Below are 15,150 nucleotides of genomic sequence, written 5' to 3' on the forward strand. Positions count from 1 at the left end.
GTATGTGAGTGAGGAAAAGTCGGGAAAAGATACAATTCCTGAGAGAGGGAATCTTTTCCTCATTCTCCCTGGACTCCGAGCCTGCAGCGAGGAGAAGAGAACAGGGTTGAAATCAGCAGCAAAACTGTGCTTCATATTTCACTGTGATGTACATTCTTTCATGTCCTCGTCCACACACAGAGAAATCTTCTACCTGAACCGTCCGAGGGGGGAAACATTACAGAGGTCTGAGCACCGAACGGTTTCAGCCAGCAGGAAGATTTGGAGGTTCATGTCATTTCTCGTGCAGATTACATTTTCACAACAAAGCTTTGAAGTAATTGGCTGGTTCAAAGATTGCATCCAAATAGTTTTATGCTTCTGCTTCTTTTCCCCACCCCGTCAGACTTGTCCAGCCTCCATCATTCCCATACCCGCCCTCGTGAACCCGTTCGGCAGATGGTTTGCGCCAGGATCAGGCGGAGAAATGGGCGCAGTTTCATTTCAGTGAGAATGGGGCACGCAAGGGGAATGGCAACAGGAAAGGAGAGGCACAGTAGAGAAAAGTCAGGGAGGGGAAGTGCTGGTGACAAAGGGACACAGTAGAGGTAGGAAAGAGTTTAGCAGGGTTATGTATGTGAGAAGGATGATGGGGAGAAGGCGTTTTCACACCGCAGGCAAACAGTGACCCTGCTTTGTCCCGGAGAGTTTCCAAGGAATTCAGGACTTCCCGGGCCTTTCACACCACAGTCCAAATTCCTGGGAATATGCCCTCCCCGGCAATTCAGGGGGAGACCCGCCCCCAACCTCGCAGGAGTAAGATTTCCCCCCCATCATTGTTCTCTCGCCAGCCCGCTCCCTCCCTCCCAGCTGTCGGTAGATCAACTCCCTCCCACCACGGCTTCGGCACGTCGCGACAGCGGCACAATGGCCGCCTTTGTTTTCCATAATCTCTCCCGCAGCTGGAGCTACTCTGAGAACTACAGCTGCATGAGGGACCATGGTTAACAAGGAGAGCCATTCATCCCACATGTGCTGCCCTTGCGACGTGCCCAAGTGGCCCGCTGTTCTCTGGCGGTGAGTATCTTTTCATTTGAATCGCCGACGTGAAGCAGCGCGCAAGCGCTGACGTCACAAGGCTTCACCGGCTCTTCACGCTGCCGGGAGAGGGTGGCCCGGGAAAATTTCCCTGGGCCATGGCCTACCCTACGGACCCGTTAAAGATTCTCGGGCCGACCTTTTCGTGGGAGGGTTCCCGGGAAAATTTCACATACAATGTGATGCAAGACCATTTTAACTGGAGCATGCAGGAAGGAGAACCAAGGAGAAAATAGAAAATCTGAAGAGAAATGGTCCGGCATGGAAGCGCTGCAGAGTAGTGTCGTCAGAGAAAGTGGAGAGTCACAATAGCCCCTTTCACACTTGCATCCCACTAAATTGGCCGTTCAGTGTCCTGGAATAGGAATGGGGGGTTTGGCTTTTCACACTTGCAACCCCGGGGTTAGGACTGTTCTACCTTCTACCGGTGACTTCATGATACATTGAGTGATGGCGAACCTGACTTCAATCCTGATCAATGGATTTTATATCAAAAATATTTGATCAAAATTATTTGCACCTAATTATAACATAATTAAGCATCGAATCCACGCTGATGATGATCCAACTGCACTGGGTAGGTCACGTCTCCAGAATGGAGAACCATCGCCTTCCCAAGATCGTGCTATATGGTGAGCTCTCCACTGGCCACCGAGTCAGAGGTGCACCAAAGAAGAGGTACAAGGACTGCCTAAAGAAATCTCTTGGTGCCTGCCACATTGACCACCACCAGTGGGCTGATATCACCTCAAACCGTGCATCTTGGCGCCTCACAGTTTGGCGGGCAGCAACCTCCTTTGAAGAAGACCGCAGAGCCCACCTCACTGACAAAAGACAAAAGAGGAAAAACCCAACCCCAACCAACCAATTTTCCCTTGCAACCGCTGCAACCGTGTCTGCCTGTCCCGCATCGGACTTGTCAGCCACAAATGAGCCTGCAGCTGATGTGGACATTACCCAACCATAAATCTTCGTCCGCGAAGCCAAGCCAAAGAAGAAAAGAAGATTTATGTACAACACAGTTTGAGCCCTTCAGCCCCTGTGGTTGTGCTGACCTATATAAACCTTTATAAGGGACCATGGGAAATAAATAGCAATAGCAGAGAATTATTTAAACAGGGTAGGAAAGTTGGTAGCGCTATAGGGAATCATTTATAAAGACCGTGGAAAAATTGGTAGTGTTATCACACACAATATAACAATCGCGGACAATTAATACAGTGTGGGAAAGTTGGTAGTGTCACATTTGTGGCCCGAAATGTGAAGTTAATAAAACATTAAACACAAGTTTATCGGGTAAACTTCTCTGTTGTCTTTTTATTCTCCGGTTTCCTTTGTTCTCTTGCTTGTGTTCTTATCTCTCTCATACCACGTGACTTCCGGTATATCTCATACATATTCATTATCATGACATCCCTCCTTTAATCAGAAATAAACTTTACCTTCACTTACCAATATCCCTCGGAATCATACAAACATCGTAACTAATGGTAATACTATAACTCAACTACATAAAGTTTACTTCCTACAGCATTCATACATGCACTGTATGATATAAGATTAAATACTGTCCCAAAGTTCTTATTAAAACTATGGCACAAAGTCTTCGTATCGTTTGGGCACTTTCCGGTTTCGTTTCGGCCTGCCTGCGATATTGTCGTCGCTTCTCGGTTGTTCACTCTCAGCGTCGGAAATACTACTCACCATGGCTTCGGGTGTTTCTGGCGCTCTAGTCACTTCATCAGGAATGCTGGTAACTGCCTCTGGAACATCATCAGGTCTCTCAGTTTCAGCATCTCGTATAGGCCTTTCAACCTCTTCGCTCGATGTATCTCTGGACTGGTACCTTTTTACACCTGAGACATTTCTCTTATACAGGACTCCAGTCGGAGACTTGACTGTCACCATACTGCCACTTCTGGATACGACAGTATAGGGTTGATGGTAATAAGGTGTGTCTAGCTTACCACCAGTTTCATGCCTCACTAGAACATTATCTCCTGGCATGATGTCTGAGTACTTGGATCCATGATTCGAATCTGTGTATAGCTTTGCTGCACCTTTCTTTTCAGCATCGTGGTCCCTCATCTCCTGGTCGTCTCGGATTTCCTTTATTTCTGGCATCTTTGTGCAGATTTTTCTCCCAAAAAATGCTTCTGCAGGACTTTTTCCAGTGGTTGCATGAGGTGTTGCTCAATAGATAGCCACATAAGATAGCAATGCTTCTTGCCAATTTTGTCCCTCTGCGTGTGCAATTCTCAATCGTTTTTCAATGGACTGATTTTGTCTCTCTACTTCTCCATTGGCTTGCGGCCATTTTGGAGTTACTTTATAATGGTGGATACCCGTGGTCCTCATGTATTCTGCAAATGTCTCTGAAATGAATTGTGGACCATTGTCAGAGTATAATGTAACAGGTAATCCATATCTTGCGAATATCTCTGCTAATGCTTGTATTGTTTTTTCAGTGGTTGTGGACTTCAACACCACGTACTCATAGTATCTGCTGTAGTAATCTATCACTACCATAATTGATTCACCCGTCAGTAAAGGTCCAAGAAAATCAACAGCTACGTCGATCCATGGTCCAGTCGGAAGTTGCGTACTCCGGATCGGTTCTGGCGGATTACTCCTACTTGTGATTTGACATCCGTGACAAGTTTTAACAAATTTCTCGGCGTCTTTATCACAACCTGGCCACCATACCTTGGTCCTGAGGTTTTGCTTGGTACCAATAATACCTAGATGTCCTTCATGCGCTAAGGATACGATCTTCGGTCTCAATCTTTGCGGTATCACCAATCTGCAACCTCTTAATACATACTGTCCGATGCAACAAAGTTTGTCTCTAATAGGAATTTAAGCCTTGTGAGTATACTTGTCCCATTGTCCACTCCTGTATGAATTCTCTTACTTCCATGAGTTCTGGATCACGTTCGGATTCTCTCTCGACTTCCTTCGTAGTCACAGCTTTCGGTGTCCACTGAATAGCTACGAAGCGTACAAAGCTCTCTGTTTCTGTTCCCAATTCTGACTTGGATTGTGGACCTCCATCCTTCACCAATCTGGACAGCGGATCAGCAATGTTTGCTTTCCCTGCAATGTGGATTACTTTATATTTGTAGGGTTGTAGTCTGAGTACCCATCTCTCTATTCTGGCACATGGTTTGGATCTAGGTGCATAGATCACCTCTAATGGCTTATGATCTGTGATGAGTTCAAATTCAATGCCGTATAAATATGCATGGAATCTCTCACAGGCCCATACAAGTCCGAGTGCTTCTTTCTCTGTCTGAGAGTATCTTCTTTCCACATCTGATAATGATCTGCTGGCATAGGCAATGATTCGTGGTCCTCCATCATGCATCTAGACCAACACGGCTCCTAAACCAACCGGGCTGGCATCCGCCAAGACTTTGGTTGATGCCGCCGGATCGTAATATCCAAGAGTTTTTGCATCTGTCAGGCTTTGCTTCAGCGCTGTGAACACTTTCTTCTGCTCAGATCCAAAATGAAATGGTACACCTTTCCTGGTTAGTTTCCTTAGTGGTTCTGCCACTGTAGCGAAATTAGGAATGAACTTTGCACAAAAATTGACCAATCCTAGGAAACTCCTCACCTCTATTGCGTTCTGAGGTGCACGTGCCTCTGCAATAGCTTTCACCTTGGCCTCTGCAGGGTTTAGTCCTTTCCGTGTAAGTCTGTGTCCCATAAAGTCCATTTCTGACACACCGAACTGGCACTTGTTTCCATTCACGGTAAGGCTTGCCTCCTGTAGTCTAGATAGTATACGCCTCAACCGTTTGTCATGCTCTTCCTTCCTTGGTGCATGGACTATGATGTCGTCAGAAATGTTGGCAACTCCAGGAATGCCTTGAATCACTCGATGGATTTCATACTGGTAGATCTCCGGAGCTGCATTAATTCCAAATGATGGTCTCTTGTAACGATACAATCCACAGTGAGTCACAAATGTTGTCACATCTCGGGAACCTGGATCCAGCTCTAATTGATGATAGCCCCTTTTCAGATCAATTTTTGAGAATACCTTGCTGGTAGTTAGTTCTTGAAGTATTTCCTCCACTGTTGGTATAGGGTGTCGTTCTCTAATTATAGCTTCATTGGCCATTCTCATGTCAACACATAGTCTTATGTCACCCTTTGGTTTGGGCACAATCACTATGGGACTGACCCATTGTGTCGAATGTTCCACCGGTTCAATAATGTCTTGCTCGATCAATTCTTTAATTTTGGCTTCGACTTTCCCACGAAGTCCAAACGGAGTTCGGTGCATTGGTTGTGCCTTGGGTTTGACCGTTTCATCTACTGCTAGCTTCAATTGTCGACCTTTCAGCTTTCCTACACCTTGGAAGACTGCGGGGAATTCTTGCTTCATATCCTCGTATGACTGAATTGAATTGACACAAGCTCCAATATGAAGTATTGCCAGGTCTTGCACTGTGCTTCTACTCAACAATGGTTCTCCCCTTTCTTCTATGACCATAAACTCTGCTTCGGTGTACTTATCTCCAGCTTCAACAGTTGCAGTAAAACATCCAATGGTCTGCAATGGCTTGGTTGCTGTGTATGGATACAGTTTCTTGGAACACTTCTTTGAGGTACAGATGATCTTTTTCCTTTTCAACTTCTCCCATAAATGTCGATCAATCACATTACTGTCACTGCCTGAGTCTACAATGACCTGAACTGTCACTCCACCAATGATCACTGGGACCTTCTCATGATGTATCTCATTCAACGTAAATTGGTAACAACTCTGTTCCTCCTGGGCATCATCATCGTCACCGTCTATCTGGCGAATGGTATCTTTCTTTCCAGGATACTTTCCTTTCCCCCAGGCTTTGCCTTTGGAAGTTGTACTCTTTCTCTTCTGGTCTGCATTGGACTTGTTTTTGCACTTCTTTGCAAAGTGGTCCTTACCTCCACACTTTCTGCAAACTTTGCCTTTGGCCGGGCAATATGGGTCTTTTCCAAAGTGACTTCAGTTTCCACATCGATAACACTCCACGTCATGTGTCGGCGTATATCTTGGCTGATTATGGCGATGTGAGAGCCTCTTAATTTGCTGGCTTGAGTTGTCTTTCAGGGTCATGGTATGAAATTGCCCTTCAACAGCCTCTAATGCAGCAGCAATGGTTAAAGCATCGGTGAGTTCCAACTCACTCCCTCTTTCCAGTAGACGTCTTCTGTGTTTATCTGATCTACAGTGCTGTACGACTTGATCCAGTAATTGGTTGTCCAAATCAGCTGGCATGTAATTGCATCCAACAGCTAGCTGGCGTAGACTCGTCACATACTGAGCAATTGTCTGGCCATCTTCTTGTCTCGTTCTCCGAAACAAATGGCGTTGAAATGTAGCATTCGGTGTCACTACATGGTGTGCATTTAATGCATCTACCGCTTTCCAGTACTCATCCTTTCTTCCAGTATTCAAAAGTGTCTTAAATATTTCCCGAACTGAGGGTCCTGCAGTGAAAAGAAGTAACGCCCTTCTCTGCGCATTTTGTTCAACTGTACCGGTATCTAGAAATAGGCCACGACTGTCGGCGTAGGATTCAAATTCTTCCAGCCATGCCTTCCACTTCACACTTACAGTGCTTGCATCACCAGTCGGGTCAAAATGTGCAATTCCACTATGTGTTAGAAAGTCACAGTTTGCACCAGCCATGAGGAAATATTCTAGACCCAAAAGTACTGAGTCACAGAGAAAATTCTTATCACCTTGAAGTTGTCTGTAAACCTCTGTAATCTTGTTTAGTCTTTAATTTTCTTCAAGCTTCTTTCATCCTCGTCGCCAATGTCACATTTGTGGCCCGAAATGTGAAGTTAATAAAACATTAAACACAAGTTTATCAGGTAAACTTCTCTGTTGTCTTTTTATTCTCCGGTTTCCTTTGTTCTCTTGCTTGTGTTCTTATCTCTCTCATACCACGTGACTTCCGGTACATCTCATACATATTCATTATCATGACAGGTAGCACTATAGAACACATTTTACATCATGTGGGAAAGTTGGTAGTACTATTGCCTACAATTTATAAAGACCATGGGAAAAAGCGATGGCAGACCTTCCCTCCTAGAATTCCATAGAGGGGTTTCTCTGCTATATGGCATTCTGAGAAGTCAAGTCTGCCATTGCTTTTTCCCCACGGTTCTTATAAATTGTACACTATAGCGCTACCAACTTTCCCACACTATATAAAAATTGTCAGCTACTGCTATTTATTGCTATTTATTTCCTCTCTCCCCACTCCGACTTCCCCACTGCAAAGTTTATACCTTCATTTTAATCTTCCTTCAAGTTTCTGCACTCATGCAAAAACTTGGGTAATTTCAATCCCACACATGCCTGATTGCAATGTTGCGAATGCAGACGTTGGAATTGTACTAGGGGTCAAGGCCGCCAATTCATGGGTGAGATGACATCTGATATGGGCTTTGAGTTGATTTTGTTTTTGCACATCGCCGATTGGCAGTTAATTCCTGGGACTACTTGCAAGTGTGGAAGGGACTAATAAATTGCATAGATGGGGATAGAGGAGCTCTGAGGGACGCAAGGGTGGATGGTGTGAGAGGAAGAGAAGGGAGGTGGATGGGAACAATTAACAGTGGAGACGGAGATGATCGCGATTTAGTAAGGGAAGATTTGGGAACCGTGCAGTTAAATGACCAAGATACAGGGAGAGCTCGGGACTCCCAGGAAATATAAATGGAAGAAATATCCCGGAAGGAGAGATCGGGTGAGAAGTGTGGGAGGAGCAAAGGAATCGACGCGGGAAAAGGACGGGGAGACATGGGAGAACAATACGGAAGGAAATGGAAGGAAAGAGGAGGCAGAGGATCAGTAGGTACTATTTAGTGCATGAAATGGTAGGCAAAGAGGAGGATGGGAAAGAAAGATGATAGAAGGTAGGAGCTGTAAAAGGGGAAGGAAGTACGGTGGTCGGTGAGTGGATGAGAAATGTACCAGTAAATCTTTGTCTCTCTCATCTACATTCCCGCCTGTCGTCGTTCCTCTGTGCATCGTTCACTTGTGCCTGCTCCGGTCTCCTCAGTTGTCTGGTTGTATGTACCTTCTGCTCCCCCATGGGGGCCCACCTCTCCTCGAGAGAATGTGATCAATCTGAACATCGCACAAGTCACCCTGTATTAGATAACATCAACATCGTCCAAATCAGTGCTCAGAGTGGGACCAGACAGCACGGTGATTTGATGGAATGGAAAAAAAATCCAAAATTTAACGTAACCTGCAACAATGGATTTCAGGAGGAAGAGATTCCGCACTGGGTTCTCTTTCAGAGCCAGTACGTCCTGTGTAGTCGGGACTGGTTCACATGAACCGGGGGAGAATTAAGGTACTCGTCCGGAAATTCACCAGTGCTACTCAGGAGGCTTTAACCGTTAGTGGTAGGGGCTGAGAATCAGAACATCAGAGTTTCAAGTTGAATAGTTGAGGAGATGGTTGGTGGTAGGACACGCAAGTCTGAAAGAAATGACAGAAGGGACAGGTGAATGGTCACAGAGAAACTGATGGACTATCTTTATTTTAATTCAAGGAGTATTGTGACTGGAGCGGATGTGCCTTAATCCAGATTGGTACTTGGAATTGTGATGTCTTGGCCATTACAAAGACTTGGCTACAAGGGATAAAGGATTCGAGGCACAAATTTCTTGGTTTCGATGATTTAGGTGTGACAGAAAAGGAGGCAAGATTGGTGGAAATATCGCAATGGTAATCAGGGAGAGTGTCCTAGTTAAACTCGGAGGTAGCCCCCAAATGGTGGGCTCATCTACTGAAGTAATGTGAATACAGACCATAAATAATAAATGTATAATCATTCTGATTAGGGCTATACAATAGGCCGCCCGACAGCTACCAGCAGTTGGAGAACCTGGTATGTCGCTCGATTGTGAAAACGCGTAAAATTCACATAGTTGTCTTACTGGAAGACCTTAAATGTTCCAGTATTTACTGGGTGGTCAACGCTGGTGGTTTTTATTTGAAGTACATCCAAGAGGGATTGTTGGAGCAGCAGGAAGGTCCAGATTGTATTGGCAATTGAGCCTGGTGATCGGGTTTTTCTTTAGGAATCGTGATCACTGTTTCTTCATTTTCAAGATGGTTATGAACAAGGGGGATCTTGGAACCTATAAAAGTACTAAATTGGAGGAGGACAATTCTTATTATTCAACACGAGCTGAAGGTGTTTCATTGGGAACCGTTGTTACCAGGCAAAACCACCACTGGCATGTCATAGTTATTTAGGACTACTGCGGCGGCTCACCACGAGGCAGCCGAACCGGTCCCGCTTGAAAGCCACGCGGCGGGGCAGCCGGCCAAAATGGCGCCATCGGGGGGATTTCCCTTCCTTCAAGCACGGGGCTTAGAACCCCGCAGAAGGCCAATTTGGGGGACCACGTGACACCAGCGCCCTCCAGCGCGGTTCTCAGCCAGGTCCAGGCTGGGAGTATAAGTGCAGCCCAGCAGCCTGCAATAAACCAGTCTGCTCACTGAGCTCAACCTGTCTGATTGTGTGTGTTATTGCAGGAGTAGAGTAGCTGCTGCTACACTACCTTATTAGATTCCCAGACTGGAATTTTCCAATACAAAGGAATGAAGTGGATGACAACATAAAATTATCTTGGATGACGATGGAGATCATTTTTTTTAATCAAAAATAAGATGCAGGAAGCTATAATCAGACAAGAACGTGGAAGAATGTGAAGCTTGCAGATAGAAGCTGAAGCAGGACAACAGGAAGACCAAAGGGGCATGAGATGTCACTAACAAACTGAATTAAAGAGATCGTAAGGCCTCTAATATTTACATTAAAAACAATGGCGAGGTTGCAGATCTCGAAATTATGATTGGAGAAGGAGAAAGTTGCAGAGGTATTAAATAGATACGTTGCACCTGGGTTTTAAAGGAGAATAGGGAGGTTAAAACCCTCCCAGAGGTTCTCAGCCTTTTCCTTTCCACTCACATACCACTTGTATTCCCTATACCACAGGTGGTCTGTGATTAGTAAGGGATTGCTTAAGGTGGCATGTGGGTGGAAAGAAAAAGTTTGAAAACCACTGTTTTAATCATATCGAATTGCCTCGTTATGTGCACGGTTTCATAACAACAAAGGAAATGGGCCAATAGCAATTTTTTTCTCAAGGAAAATATTTCAGTAATAATTGGGTTTGGAGCAGTGATTCTCAACATTCCCTTCCCACTCACATACTACCTTAAACAATCCCTTACTAATCACAGAGCACCGATGGCATAAGGATTACTTAAAATGATATGTGATATGTGAGAAAAAGGTTGAGAACCACTGGGGAAGACAGTTGCATATTAATAGAATGGGGAGATCAAGTTTAAATTTGACTTGGACATCGAGTTCGGCACAAACACGAGGGCCGAAGGTTCTGGTCCTGTACTGGACATATTCTGTTTTCTAATCCAAACACCTTTTGTACCTTTATGATTTCGCTCATTAAGTTGATGTAACCACCCCATTATACCAACATGGAGCCACCCACATGTTGACACATTCCAACTTTGAAGCCACGAGTGACAAGTCTCGTCAAAACCCACAATTAGGTTCCAGCTAGAACTCACTACTGGGTGTCTCTTGTTCTCTCTCTCTCCCTCTGCCCCTCCTCTCTCCCTCCCTCTAGATAAATGCGGACCACGGAAGTACCGAACCTACACGCCAACTATTTCCCCCACTGGCGACTGACTGACTTACCGTAGGTGTACCCATCTGGTAGGGGAAAGGGGATGTGTGTTAATGGGCAACAGGAAAATCGTGCGCACGGTATGCAGAAGGCTCAGGCAACTGATGAATAGAAAGATGGATCTCAGGGATATTCCAGCTTCATACAAAACCTGTCGAGAATGGGAGAGAGGAAACAATTGAGTTGGCGGTAAGACTTCTCCTCCCTGTTACCTGCATACGAGTGAATCAGTCGGGAATTACCCTTATATTCACTGAACGCCTTCACCCTGCAACCTTTGGTCCCGCAAAGCCCCATTTCCTGTTTCGGCTTGTCATTGATCTTTCTCTGCCCATTGCATCCGGCCTGACAGTGTCGTAGGTAGCAGAGCCATTGCTTCACAGCACCGGCGACGGGCTCTCAACATCCATTGGAATATTCTCCTCGTGTCCGCGTGGGCTACCCAACCCACTGGGCTCCGAGGTCTGTGGCACATCGGAAGCCCAATTTTTCTCTCTCTCTCTTCATTCCCCCTTTCTCCGTGTGCGCATACATGAGTCACTCATCCATGAGTCACACTGGCCCGCGTAACCGTAACGCCACGACCCAATGTTCTCAGCCTGTCCTTGTGCCAGTCACGACCCTGATTAAATGATAAGCCACAAACGCCAAACCATGAGATTTCCGGAAATCGGTTCCCTCATTAAGGGAGTTCTTATGTCCAGTGATGTTATTTGCTCAAACCAAATGATGGGGTCCTTGTCCCCACATTATTTATCTACACCGAGTTCTGTTTTCTCCATTCTGATCTCGAGTCCCACATACTCTTTTATCTGACAACTATGCCTGCCCGCATCTCTCACCTTGACAATCAGGAACACGGCTGATGATGAATCGTAGGCTCCATCGTATATGGTGATAACTGTAGAACGTTTGCTGCCAAATATGTTTCCAATCTGGAGAATGTAATGCAACCAAAAACAGTGAGGCACACTCTCAGCTTGCAACCAGATGTTTAAAACCCATGCCCGATATTCCACCCACGCGAAGAAACCATGTCTGGTAACTGAGTGGCGGAGATTTCACTTGCCTGCAAAGTAATTCCGTTTGACAGCTACCAGTGCCGTAGTTTTTGAGACACAGGCTAAGGACTGTGAAGGGGGAATGTCATGTACCGCGGACTGTGAAGGGGGATGTCATGTACCACGGACTGTGAAGGGGGATGTCATGTACCACGGACTGTGAAGGGGAGGGGGGGAGGAAATGTCATGTACCACGGACTGTGAAGGGGGATGTCATGTACCACGGACTGTGAAGAGGGGATGTCATGTACCACGGACTGTGAAGGGGAGGGGGGGAGGAAATGTCATGTACCAAGGACTGTGAAGGGGGCGGGATGTCATGTACCACGGACTATGAAGGGGGGGGGGGGGGGGATGTCATACACCACGGAGCGCCGCCCTTCAAAGGGGGACTGAAGCAGCACCAATCGGGAACGCCTGCGCAAAGAGGAAATGTTATGTTCAGATAGCGCTATGGGTTGGGAGAGGAGCTTTAGGTGAGAATGCACCGTAAAGTAAAAAGAATCCTGTTGAGGGAGGGCTGCCCTGAATGCTGGAGCACCGCAATGATCGACAATCCCATCGTGAGAGTGGAACCCACTCTGTACCCAAGTGCTAATAAATCCGTGAGGCCGTCAGTGGAGGGGGCGTTGGGGGGGGGGGGGGGTTGGATTGCAGATGAAGCACCACGCTGTACAAAAGGCTAAGGTAATAGGAGCTGAGGTAGGCAAACGAAAACTAGCAGAGTTGAGGTCCTGGTCGGGAGGGGGGGGGCGGGGTGGAGGTGGAACCCGCCATAGTGGAATACTACGGATTCTATCACCAATGTATATCTGTGTATATTGTATTATAGGATGGCTGTGATTGGCTGAGAGCCTAGCCACACCCACTGGCAGGTCTTAAAGGGTTACTCCGAGCCAGACCCAGATCATTCTGGACTGGTCGACCTACATGTGATACGCTCCAGTCTTTTGGTTAATAAAAGCCTTGGTTTGATCAACAAGTCTTTGATTCTTACTACGTGCACTACAATTTTATTAACCAAAACGCTTTCTAGGGATAGAGCATATGCTGCGACCGGAACTCCTCAACATCGACCCACAGTCAGCTACTGCCCCGAATGACTTCAAGCACTGGGTGGGGTGTTTCAAGGCTTACCTACTGTGGAGGAGGATGGCCATCGACTGCTAGTATTGATGTCTATGGTGTCCCCGAGGGTCTACGAGAGCATCCAGGATGCAGCCCCCTATGCAGCAGCCATGTAGGTGCTGAAAGGACTCTACGAGCGACCTGTGAACAGGGTCTACGCCTGGAACAAGCTAGCAACCAGGAGGCAACTGCCTGGTGAGTCCTGTAGAGCTTACCTCCAAGCACTAAGGTTACTGGGCAGAGCCTGTGCCTGCACAGACAGAACTGCTGCTGAGATCACCAACGTTCTCATTCAGGATGCTTATGTGGCTGGGGTCTGATCGATTGAGGTGAGGCAGCGCTGGCTAGAGCACGGAGGAGAAAACCTAGAGGATGCAACTCGGATTGCAGAGACGACGGAGGCTGTGGTCTTAAGTATGGACGCTTACTCTCAGGGCTGGACCCCACGCTATCAAGTGAATAGGATGCCTCCCCTTAACCCTACTACCCCACGGCCCACTGATGGCCTGTCTGCCACTGCTACCCTGCATGACACGACCCCAAAGTGCTACTTCTGCAGGAGGGACATGCTCCGCAGGCCCCAGTGTCCTGCAAGGAAAATGGCCACTTTGCTGTGTCACTCCAAAATGGCCACTGCCAAACACAGTGCCTCGTGTGAGGCCCAACCACCATCCCCTCATTCAAACCTCTCATCCAATAAAAGCAAGGGTTCGATCGCACGGCAGCGCCTGACGTCACAGGGCAGGTGCCGAGCACGGAAGGGACATTCCACCCTTGCCGCGATGATGTTGGCCTGCTTGGACTGCCCACATGGAGTAATGGCTGTCCATTTCCAGGCTCTGACTCTGACTCGTGACCTCAGTGATGGTTGCCTCAGCCCCAACTCCGGCCCAGACTTCAGCAACCGCTGCCGCCGACCTAGTAACTGTTGCCGCCTCTACTGCTGACAATGACCAGGTACCCGCCACCGCTACTGCCACCGCCGACCAGATACCCACCAATGTTGCCGGCCAGGCACCCACCACCGCTACCAATGCAACCAACCCGGTGCCCACCGTCGCTACTGCCAATGACTGCCCGACCGACCATCCCACCACCGACTGCAAGCAGCAACCCCCAGCACTTACCGTTGGCAGCCTGACGGCCCCAGCCGGATACAAGCAGCAGCCCCAGTCATTCGCCACTGACAGCTCCAGCCCGACTGCTCCAGTGATGTCACCATGCACACATAGTGCACTTTCGGCCCGATGCTGCATGACGTCATCACGCAAGTCTCCACTGTCCCCACCACAGGTCGCTGCATCAGTGACCCTGGACCAGGATTGTCCCTATCCCCTCACAAAAACGATGGAACTGATTAAAGTACATGGATACCATACTAACTGCTTATTTGACTTGGGGTCAACTGAGAGTTTTATTTGTCCAGACCTGGTCCACCGTTGCGGACTGGTCATTCTCCCCACTGACCAAGAAATCTCATTGGCGACCAGATCACACTCGAATGGGGTAAAGGGGTATTGCGTGGTGACTGAAAGTCCTGTGCATCATATTTACTGATTTTAAACTGTTAGTCCTCCCTCATCTGTGTGCACCCATATTGCTGGGACTGGATTTTCAGTGCCAGTTCCAAACTGTTTCCCTGCACTATGGGGGCCCCCACACGCCACTCTCTGTCTGTAACCACTCCACCCCGGACGCCTCATGCCAGTGACAGCCCACACCACCCATCCCCATGCCCCAGCACCCCATGTGTAACCTTTCCACCCTCGGGTTGCTCCTCCAGCACTTTTCGCAAACCTCATCCCTGGCTGGAAACCAGTGGCCACCAAAAGCTGGCAGTATAGCTACAAGGACAGGAAATTTATCACAAGCGAGGTACGCAGACTGCTGGACAAGGGCATTATTGAACCCAGCTCAAGTCCCCGGAGGCCCAGGTGGTGGTTGTTAAAAACAGGGAGAAGCTGCAGATGGTGGTTGACAGTCAATCACTTCACGCTTCTGGATGCGTACCTCGTCCCACAGATCACAGATGTGGTGAATCAGATCGCCCAATACCGTGTGTTCTCCACCATTGACCTATGTTCAGCCTATCACCAGCTCCTGATCCGCCAACAAGACCGACCTTTCACGACTT

The 15,150-nt window shown here is 47.5% G+C and overlaps 1 protein-coding gene across 2 annotated transcripts; it reads right to left on the minus strand.

The window, feature by feature from the left end:
* On the minus strand, positions 1–14,719 carry LOC138751359 (uncharacterized). 2 transcript variants are annotated; one of them, XM_069913537.1, is made up of 5 exons: positions 14,144–14,708; positions 11,670–11,762; positions 10,839–10,978; positions 8,066–8,242; positions 1–81 (listed from the first exon to the last, which is right to left on the minus strand). In XM_069913537.1, the coding sequence occupies exons 1-4, from the start codon at positions 14,270–14,272 to the stop codon at positions 8,089–8,091; spliced, it is 516 nt and encodes a 171-aa protein (XP_069769638.1). In that variant the 5' UTR covers positions 14,273–14,708; the 3' UTR covers positions 1–81; positions 8,066–8,088. The 2 variants fall into 2 exon arrangements, 1 of the variants encoding a protein (XP_069769638.1); XR_011349864.1 differs by lacking the exon at positions 1–81 and adding an exon at positions 8,346–8,581 and having other exon boundaries at positions 8,165–8,242; positions 14,144–14,719.
* Between the last annotated feature and the right edge of the window lie 431 nt (positions 14,720–15,150).

This window comes from Narcine bancroftii, chromosome 1 (assembly GCF_036971445.1).
Source record: "Narcine bancroftii isolate sNarBan1 chromosome 1, sNarBan1.hap1, whole genome shotgun sequence".
NCBI lineage: Eukaryota > Metazoa > Chordata > Chondrichthyes > Torpediniformes > Narcinidae > Narcine > Narcine bancroftii.

Coding starts and splice junctions, on each gene's coding strand:
- LOC138751359 (XM_069913537.1), bottom strand. CDS start 14,272: ATGCAGCATCGGGCCGAAAGTGCACTATGTGTGCATGGTGACATCACT. Junction 11,763..14,143: donor GGGCCGTCAGGCTGCCAACG/GTAAGTGCTGGG, acceptor TACATTCTCCAG/ATTGGAAACATATTTGGCAG. Junction 10,979..11,669: donor CCGTGTTCCTGATTGTCAAG/GTGAGAGATGCG, acceptor CATTCTCGACAG/GTTTTGTATGAAGCTGGAAT.